Source organism: Melospiza georgiana, chromosome 10, assembly GCF_028018845.1.
Source record: "Melospiza georgiana isolate bMelGeo1 chromosome 10, bMelGeo1.pri, whole genome shotgun sequence".
NCBI lineage: Eukaryota > Metazoa > Chordata > Aves > Passeriformes > Passerellidae > Melospiza > Melospiza georgiana.
Window position 1 is genome coordinate 7,115,136 of NC_080439.1, and position 10,449 is coordinate 7,125,584.

General features: G+C 44.1%; 1 protein-coding gene across 1 annotated transcript; it reads left to right on the forward strand.

The window, feature by feature from the left end:
- The first annotated feature begins 1,300 nt into the window (after positions 1–1,300).
- TTC14 (tetratricopeptide repeat domain 14) lies at positions 1,301–10,375 on the forward strand. Its single transcript, XM_058030826.1, has 12 exons — positions 1,301–1,471; positions 1,550–1,671; positions 1,889–2,088; positions 2,457–2,541; positions 2,631–2,760; positions 3,347–3,499; positions 4,152–4,223; positions 5,258–5,377; positions 5,457–5,579; positions 6,292–6,409; positions 8,339–8,448; positions 8,885–10,375. Exons 1-12 carry the CDS (start codon positions 1,314–1,316, stop codon positions 9,837–9,839), a joined length of 2,346 nt encoding a protein of 781 aa, XP_057886809.1. The 5' UTR covers positions 1,301–1,313; the 3' UTR covers positions 9,840–10,375.
- The last annotated feature ends 74 nt before the right edge of the window (positions 10,376–10,449 follow it).

The following is a 10,449-nucleotide window of genomic DNA, read 5'->3' on the forward strand; positions in this document are numbered from 1 at the left end:
GCAGCAGCTTGGCTGTGCCCTCAGCCCATCACCTTCTGCCGAAGAAATTGCTCGTATTCCCTGTTTCAGGAGAGCCAGAATGAGGGAATCACTCGTATTCCCTGTTTCAGTAAAGCCAGGACAAGGGAATCGCCCGTATTTCCCTTTTTCAGTAAAGCCAGGATGTGTCACCTGTAGGCTGTGCCAGGGGACCCTGGCCAGGGACAGCGCAAGGAACGGGGATTAGGAACACTGTGGAGCTGAGCCTCAGCCCTGCACTGCTGTGCTGGCTCACGCTCTCTCCTTTAGTCACAGAATCATGGAACCAACTGGGCTGGAAAGGATTTCTGAGATTATCGAGTCCAACCTGTGGCCCAACACCAGCCTGTCAATTAGACCATGGATCCAAGTGCCACGTCCAATCAGGAATGGCGCCTCCAGCACCTCCCTGGACAGCTCGTTCCGATGTCTCATCACCCTTTGAATTAATAAGTTCTGCCAAGTGTCCAACCTACACCTCCCCTGGAGTAGTTTGAGGCCGTTCCCCCTTGTCCTGTGGCTGGTTCCCGGGGAGCAGAGCCTGACCGCGCCGGGCTGCACCCTCCTGTCAGGGACCTGCAGAGTGACTATGTCCCCCCCGAGCCTCCTTTCCTCCAGCGGAGCTCTCCCAGATCCCTCAGCAGCTCCCTCAGCAGCTCCTCACCGCACTGCGCCCCAGCCCCTTCCCCAGCTCCGTTGGCTTTCACTGCGCTCCACAGCCGTAACTCGGGGCCGACACGGCAGCGCCGGCCGAGCCCCGACCGAGACCCGCCCGTGCAGCTCCAGAGCCGCTCCCGAGGAAGCGAACGCGCTCCCGGCAGCGCCCAGAGAACGCGGCGGTGCCGCGACACCCCCGGTTCGGGCCGTGACACCGCCGGTTCGGATATGTGACACCGCCGGTTCGGATATGTGACACCGCCGGTTCGGATATATGACACCGCCAGTGTCACCCGCTCTGGGCGCTCCGGGCCGGGGCCGGCGGGGGCGCAGCGCCCCCTCCCGGCAGCACCGAGTCGGGCGCTGCCTACACCGGCCGCCGCTGCCGAACCGGGCAGGATTCCCGTGGGGAAAATCTGTGTAATTTGCGCCGTGTGTTTTTTACTGTTCTCTCTTTCATTCTTGTCTGTTTATAAACTAGAAACGGGTCCGCCAGCAGGGCGGGCAGCGCCGCCGCTGCTCAGCGCGGTCCTCCCGCCCGCCGGGGGCGCTGCGGCCGCCCGGTCCCGCCCCGTCGCCGTTGCCCGTGCGGCGGTTCCCGTTCCGGGCGAGGCGGCGGCGGCGGCGTTGGCGCCGGGATGGATCGGGAGCTGCTCCGGCAGGCGCTGAACTACCACGGCCCGGCACTGCTGTCGCTGCTCCGCGCCGAGCAGCACGACAATCCCGACTTCCGCGGGCTGCTGCCGCCGCCCGGGGCCGCCCCGGAGCCGCCTCGCGGGGCCCCGCCGGCCGCCTGGTGAGGGGCGCCGGGGCAGCGGCCGGGCGGGCCGTGAGGGGCCGCGGGGCGCGACTCACCGCGTTCTCCTTCCCCCAGGAAAGAGAGGGCGAGCATCGACACCGAGATAAAGCGCTTCATCGCCAAGAAGGCGGATCTGCTGTTCGCGCACTCGTGGAAACCCAACGGGCCGATCGAGGACAGCATCGAGGAGAATGAGGGTGTGTGAGTTGGGGGCGGTCACACTGTAAGGACAGCACTTCAATTTGCCCTATCTTTAAAAAGAGGCTTAAAATTTCCCCTGTTGATTTTTATAGGCTATGCGTGAGCTTCCTGTTAGCCCAGGAAATCGTATTTTCACGTGTTTTGCTGTCGTTAAATGTTTTGTGATGTCGGGGTGCAGCTTGGCCGATTGTAACTGGCTGTGCCCTGTTGCAGAGTGTTACGCTGTCATGCCGCCCCTGGAGAGGTTCCTGGAGGTGCCCAGGGAGGAGAGGAGAGAGCTGTTCTTCCGTGACATCGAGCGGGGCGATATCGTCATTGGGAGGATTACATCTATCCGTGAATTTGGCTTTTTCATGGTGTTGATTTGTCTGGGAAGTGGTGTCATACGGGAAATTGCAGATTTGGAAATCACTGTAAGATACAGCTTTGGTCAATAGTTCATTTTTGACATTTATTTGTTGCCTCTTGTATCTCTTAGTGGAGTGGAATGTGTGAAGGTGAAACAGCTTTGGGATGATGGGTAGTGCCTGATTTTGTGGGCAGTTTGTGATACTTTGCTCAGCCAGTGAACATGTCTTTCACAGCAGTGACCCACATATTGCGTTGAAAAGTCCATCATTTGTGGATGCATGAGTTTTTACTTGAGCCAAGCTGCATTTTAAGAATTGCAGTTCTGATGTGCATTAAGCTTAAAGTAATCTTTTTTGGTATGCTCTTGGGGAGAAAAAGAACCCCAACCCTATGTCTTCGTTTATGACATTCCTTCTCTGTTCTGTTGCAGGCCCTGTGTCCTGTGAGGGATGTGCCTCCTCAAAGCAACCATGGAGATCCTCTGTCGTATTATCAAACTGGAGACCTTATCCGAGGTGAGTGGCTGCAGAAGCTGTCAGGAATGGGTTTGCCTGGGGTTTGAGCCATTTCTGTGAATTTATCCCTCCCTGAATTATCTCTGCAGCTGCGCTCAAGGACGTTGACCGCTACCACAAGAAGCTGGCAGTGTCACTTTACAGCTCAGCCCTTCCACCCAAGCTTTCCAGCACAAAGCTGGGTGTGATCACCTCTGATGACTTCCCACTGCATTATAAGTAAGGATGTGCTGTTTGGCTGCACTTGCTGGGTGCAGTCAGGGTGTCTGAAGAGCATCTCTGACAGGCTGGCTGTCCCTTAAACTCCTCAGTGGGCTTTCTGATTTAATGGGCTGGTCACATCCTCCTTGTTGTCCCTCTCTTTAGCATACTTGTGTCTGGATATGTAGGTGTGGTTGCCTTTTTAGCTTCTTTCCAAAAATATAAGGAAACTAAAAGACAGGGTGGGATATTTGTTGCTTTTGGACTGTGTTAACAAATGAATACAAAAACCCCAAAGCCTTGGGAGACTGGAATGTTAATTCTTAGCATTTTAAAATTCCCCCTAGAAGATGGGGACACAGCTGTCTGTGATATTTTTTTATGTCCTGGCAATAGGGGATGGGTGCCCAAATAGTTTTCTGAGGCTCGTTTGGGGTAAAGGACACAAGGGTCAGTAAATAGCAGGAAGATATGTGCCTGCAGAAGAGAGCAGTTTGTGAGCAGTAATACAGGTATCATGTGGGCATTTTTATTCTAAACATAAGTGATGAAATAGGGCACAGAGCCTGAGGTCTCATTTGTGTGCATTGGTGCTGTTTTGAAGGCAAAGCCTGGAAGTTGCCAACACAGGAGAGACATTTGAAGAGGTTTTGCATCGTTCCCCAGGATTTGCTAATCCATCATTAGTTGAATATTTAGCAGAAAAACTGGGACTAAGTGAGTCAAATCCACCGTCTTTGCTGAGAAGTCTTCAAATGTAAGTGATTTTTGCATTGTTCCTCTCCTGTAGCTCTGTGGAGATTATTCTAATCCATTGAATTAGACTTGTGAGTGGGAGTCCTAGACCACTTAAACCTTTTACAGTTTGACTTGCATGACTGCAGCGTACACATCCTTAAATATTTAAGAGCAAACTCCTCTAGAGTAAGAAATTTGCATTTGAAATCCTATTGCTCTGAATAAGCAAGACACCTTACCACACACAATGTTTGATATCAGATACTTACAGAATTTATTGTGTAGCTGCTGTCAGCATCTGTGGATTGAAATGTGGGCTGTTTAGGTTTTAATGTCTTCTTGTTTATTTTACTAATAGATTTGACCCCTTTTGTAAAATAAGAGTCAAATATATGCAATGATGGATGCTGTGACCCCTATGTATATTAGGCTCAGGTGTGGACTTTGTTTTTATTAAATGTACTGCAGTTGTACTGGTTCAGTTCAGCACTTCTAGAATGGTTTGGGGAAAACTGGTTTCAAAAATATGAAAGAACAGACCTGAGTGAGGGAGAACAGCAAGGCATGGACAAATAATATTTTAGCTTATTTCAACTCTACTGCATACTGTAAGCTTAACTTTGTGGACTCAGACAGCCAGTTTGATGTTTTTATTTGTTTGTTCCTTGAAGTAAAAATTTCAGTGAAGAAGATTTTGCCCCTGCATTGAGGAAAAAGCAGTCTGCATCTTGGGCTTTGAAATGGTACGTGATATTTCTTTTCAAAGCTTGTTGTTAGTTTGGGTTGCAGATTATATTTCTGCAAAGAAAACACACATTGAAACAGTTTTTTCCACTGCAGTATGGCAATGTAACCAGGATCTTATTGAAAATAAATCTGTCTGCCAAGTGGGAGTATGACAGATAAAAGTCCTGAGATTCAATTCCAGAATGTGTGTCAGGTTTAAGGGAGTTGTTCTTAGAATACTTTTAATATCCTGACCCATTCTGGAGCTGAGAGCAAGATTTGTGATAACAGCAAGCACACAATCTTCTGGTTTATAATTGAGTGTTGAATGACCTCATACTTGTCAAGTCATTTAAGTCTCAGACTGTAGGTGTAACAAGTGCACTTGCTGTCTTTGGAAAGTTTAATGGAGCAGCAGCCCTGGATATTTACTTTTGCTTTTACACTGTGCTGTGCACTTGCAATGTTAATTGCAGAAAAGATTGCATATAATGTTAAATTAAATTTTATTTTAATTTTTAAGAAAAATCTGTAATGAATTGTTTTAAATCAATTTATATAAATTCTCTTCTAATAAGTTAATCTCTTGGAAAATGTGCAAGAAATGTTCAGGGAATATGAAATGTAAAGCCTGAGGATATTTGTGTGAGGTGAGCTGGTTTGAGCATGTACCATCTGCCCATGCCACCTTGTGCCATTGCTCTAATGGGGATTTTTAGCTTTGGATATAATTAAGCCTGTTCAAGGTTAATGATGGTAGGTCACACATAGTTTTGTGCAGAAAATTTCTTAAACAATAATTCCATAAATAAAAAACAGTGTAATATAATAGCACTGTCTGCAGAAATGCTCTTGAATGCCTTAAGATATTGGATTAAAGACAATACATTTTTGTGGAATTAGGTCAGTATCAGCTAACTGAAATTCCAGTGTAAAGTACACAATAACAAGGTGAGGTTTTAACCTGTCACTTGTTTGGAATCATAATTTGCAAGTAACAGAACAATCTGCATAGACTAATTGTACCTACTGTTTTCTGTTTTTTCTCCAGTGTAAAGGCTGGGGTGGATTATTTTAAGGTTGGGCGCCACGTGGAAGCCATGAATGAGTACAACAAGGCTCTGGAAATTGATCCCCAAAATGTTGAAGCTTTGGTAGCACGTGGAGCTCTGTAAGTCTGCTTGTTTCACTTTTATCCCCATTTGTGAAAGAGAAGCATCACTGTTTCATATGCAACTTTGTTGTTCTAGGTATGCAACCAAAGGAAGTCTGAACAAAGCCATTGGGGATTTTGAAGTTGCTTTAGAAAATTGTCCTACCCATAGAAATGCAAGGAAATATCTGTGTCAGACCCTTGTGGAAAGAGGCGGGCAGTAAGTGTTGGGGTTATGAGTTTGGTTGGTTGTTAACAAGTTTTCTCATAATATTTTTTTAAATACCATTCTAGTGAGGACACAAAATGACATCTTTCCTTCCTGGCTATGTGTTTAAAGAAAAATAAAAGTCCTTGGAAATATCTGTCCTTGTGTAATTGGTTTACACTTTGTCCTCTGTCCCAGTTAAAATCCTGGCAAAATATTTGAGTTTAATCCTCGATATCCTTTTAAATCCTTGATACCCTTTCACGGGTAGGATACCAGGCTAGCATAAAGTCCTCTGAATTGGTTGAATATATTCCAGAAGGTTGAGGATTGTTTGGTTATTTTTTAAAAAAAAGTTTTGTAACAAAATTACATTCTGTTACTCTGATGAAATATTGGTGACCCACTCGAATGCAAAATTTTAGTTTTGAATATTCAGGGAATAGGTTTCTTTTAAGCCCTGTTATAAGAAGAGTATTTTTAAAACTGGAATTTGTACTTCAAAGAATAGTGTTACAGGTCAGAATTAGGAGATGATAAGGTCAGAAATACTGTATTGTGTTGTTAGTGAGGTGAGCTGAGATGGTAGAGGGGGTCTGAGAGGGATGCAGTGATAGTGTCAGAGTGATAATAAGAAATACTTGTAAATAAGAAAGCCCTATAATAAGAAATAGCTGTCAAAATCTGTGTCCTCACTGTATATGAATTATCACTTGAATTTTAGGTTGGAAGAGGAAGAGAAACTGCTAAATGCTGAGACTTATTATAAAAAAGCCTTGAGCTTGGATGAGACTTTTCAGGAAGCAGAAGAGGCCTTAACAAAGCTCCGTAAGCACATGCAGGTGATTCTTTACTTTCTTTTCATACGGTGCTCTCAGTGGCAATAAATGAACATCAAAAATCCTATTAAGTCCTTTGAACAAGGAGGGGTTAAATTGATGGTTTGTCTTATTCCCTGCTTCCCTACTCCACAGTAAATGTTTTCTAGTGAGCATTATGGCTGTACCTACCAGAAGAAAGGTACCTCTTGGTGACCCCACTGTTTTGGGATAGTAAAGAAAGGCCAGACAGTGGAGACAGGGAAAGAGCAAAGCAGGGATAAGAATATCCCATCACACAGGGTGATTAATGAGGTTGATTTAAAATGTTCTCTGAATACAAATATTGAAATTGTAAAACATTTCCACAAACCAAATAAACATTGTTACTAAAGTCTGGCCAGACACTTGGTCCGCGGGTAGTTAGAGACAGTAACACCTGGCAAAGCTGAGGCACAGGGAGCTCACATGAGGGGAAATTAAAAGGTAATTTAAAGGAAAACAGCAGGAGGTGGAGGGTGGGTGGGCAGACAGTTTGAATATCTCAGCTTTCTCCTCTGTTGTCTGGTGGGTTTTTTCTCTCTTCCCTTGCACGCAGCATGTTTCCCAGGTGAGCCTGCTGGGTCTCTGTGCTAATCTGAGTTGTCATCTTTTCCCTTTTATTTCCTCCTTTGCTTGTGTTGTCTTCCAGAGTGGGTCAAAGAGTAAAATAGAGCACTGAGGAACAGGCTTGTGTTGTTCTGTGCTTCTGCATGTGAGGATGTACACAGGCTGGGGTCGATGGCCTTAGTCAGCAGTTCTTCAGTTGGTGGAGCCATAATGCTGACAGGATGTGTGGAAACAAGGGGGAAGAGGAGATAGGACAATCTGATAAAACTGAGCTACACCAGAGATAAAGAGGTGTAATTTGAGCAGTACCTGCATTTGGCTGCTTTAGAAAGAGGTGTCAGTTAAATGATGAAGAATATTCTCAGCAAGTAGAAGATAAATGTTACTCCTTAGACATTCTCCTGTGGTCACTGATGCGGCAGATAAAGAATATGACAGCTGTTATTTGTTGCTATGCATGGCCTTGGCTGCAGTGAAGGGCTTCCTTTATTGTAGCTGTTAAGACAGTTGCTGAGCTTTGAAAACTATAAATCAGACTTCCTGCTCAACCTGAACAGAGTGACTCTGTAGGGCTGTAAGTGACAGAAGTCTGATCTCTTATGGACTTAAGTAGTTTAAGAATTATTTATCTACTTAGATGCCCTCCTGCATTTACCTGTAACTTAGTACATAAGTCTGATACTGTCCCCTGTGTAGAATGGCTGAAATAACTGCAGTGTGTTTTCCTGTAATTCTGATTATGTGTTTTTCTCCAATGCATTTCCCTCTGAATGGAACTGCTGTTGCTGTGCCTGCGTCTGGTGCTGCTCATCACCACCCAACCCCTGGAACTTGATTTCTTACGTAAACTCTGCATCAAACTGCTCTGTGAAATTGTTACCTCACGGTTTGTATTCAAACATGGCCAACTTGAATTCATCTCCAACTGGGTTCTGCCGTGTTCCTCTTGTAAACTACAATAATGATGACACTTTCCCTCAAACTCTTCTCTCTCTTTTGGTTGTTGGGGGGTTTTGTCCATATTTTTCTACATGTTGGTAAAAAATATTTTTGCATATTCTATCTATAACTTTTGGGCTCTATGCTTCCTGGTGTGCTGGATCATGGGTACCACTGCAATGACTGGTCAAATATATTTTTAATGGAATAAAAACTGCAATATGGTCCTTAAATATAAACCTGTCACAATGGCCAATACCAAATTCCTGAACAATATTCATTTTTGGTCTGGGAATCCTGGTAAAACATTCCTGGTGTATACATTTGGATGGGGTTGAATGGGGGTTAATACCTGTGTTAACACTACTAATGTAATCTTTTTTATGATGCTTGGGTTCAAAAAAGAAATCTTTGGAAATGAGGGAGAAACAAGCTGCCAAAGAAGAGAAACAGAAAGCAAAGAAAATAGAAACAAGTGCAGAAAAATTGCGTAAGCTCTTAAAAGAAGAAAAGAGGTAACTGTTCCATTCAGTGTGCTGGTTATGTGGCAGTGAGTGCAGATGAGACTGTGAGCAATCCATCTCAGCAAACAGCAGGCTGGGGAGAACTTCTCCCTGGGTAAGCTGCTTTTCCCTCAGAATGTTTCTGTGGATAGTGTCCTTTAGTGCACAGAACCTTTAATGGAGATGTGTGTGGAGAATTTGTTTAAGGAATACTTTGCAATGTAACATATTTGCAAAGCATAATGCCACGTGAAATTGGGAAGAGGTCTTTTATAACAAAATGTTCAGTGGATTTAATTTGTTGATGAAGAAATTATTTAAAATTGTCATGTCAGGCTCAGTTTCTGTTCCCACCTCACAGTTCAAGCTGGGGTATGCAGATTTGCTTTCTATGTGTAGTTTTTGCCTGACACTGAAGGTTATCTCACAGATTAATTATTTTTTTTAGGTTGAAGAAGAAAAGGAAAGTATCAACGTCCTCCTCCTCCTCTTCTTCTTCATCCTCCTCCTCCTCCTCATCAAGCGATTCATCATCAGATGTATCAGCTTCTTCCTCCTCCTCTTCCTCTGTTCACAAGAAATGTAGGAAAAAGCGTCGGCATAGATCAGAGTCTGCTCGCAGCTCCAAAAAAAGCTCATCTAGAGCTTCTTCCCATTACAAAGATCAGAATAGGAAAGAGGAGTGGTATTCCCCTCCAGCTGATACCTCTGCTTCCTTTCTTAACCAAAGTTTTGAAGTGGAAAAGCTGCTGGAAAGGCAGGACAGCGTAGCGTGCCCAAAAATGGAGGGAAAAGAGAGAGACAGACCCTGTTCTTTTTCGAGGACTTCAGGTGATGATGAAGACACTTTTGGAGGTAGGTCTGAAGATTCAAGAGATTCTTACAGTAGCTCCAGAAGTCAGCCAAGTCATAGCAAAACTGAAAAATACAGTAAACCAGAGAGATTTTTCTCCAGTTGGAGGGGTCCTTCAGGTTCGTATCATAAATCAGATTATAAACCCAGGATGCATTATCACAGGAGATTTGAAAGGGATGGAGAGTGGAGAAGGGAGCAGTTTAAGAGACATGGCTCAGGTCAAGACAGGTATTACATGTCCCCAGGGTCTGACTATTATGGCAGGTCAGGGGGGAAGTACAGGTCATATTCTAGCAGCTGCTCACATGAAGGTGACAAAGGTTATGATAGTGACAGGCAGCATAAAAATGAAAGTGAGTCTAAGAATAGAAAAATAAGTTATGAAGAGACTGATAAAACAAAGGAACCAGATGAAGAAGTGTCATTAAATGGTACAGAAGAAGCAGAAAGTGGTGTTAAAAGAAACCTGCCCCAGAACTTAGTTAACATTTTTAATCAGATAGCTGAGTTTGAGAGGGAAAAAGGAAGTAAGCAGAAGAAACAGTGAAGTACCTGAGAATACACTACTTGGATGAGTGTAGTTGTGTCAACTTTTAACTTAGTATCTTGTGAGGAAACACACACAAAGTGAGAGAAAGGCAGAATTTTTTCTGCATTTCAGAATGTCAAAGAATTCTAAAAGATCATATGGTGGAAAGAGATGGAAGAATATCTTACATAAAATATCAGTTATTTAAAATACAAGTTTCCTGTGCTCTTAATTTGAGGTGTTCCTGTACAACATTCTGTCTGATGGGCTGAAATCCCTTGATACCCCTGGGTGTAGTTAGCTGTGCTCACATCACATATGCACTTTAACAACAGCTGGGCTTGGTTTTCCTTGTCCCTGGGGTACTATTGACTGTTGATATTCTTCTATCAAACTTCAGTTCCAGCTATAGAAAAGGGATAACAGAATGAAGTCATGTGCCATCAATGTATATAGCCCATTTGATCATTAAATTTTCTTAATTTTTTAAAATTTTTTGTGTCTGGGTGTTTGTGAATGTTGCTGGGATGTTTTATCCCAGCGAACCTTTACATTAGCTGTCTACTCCATGGAATGGTGCTGTGTCTGTGAAGGCAAGTGTATTGCATGTTCTCTGAGAGTAATGTAA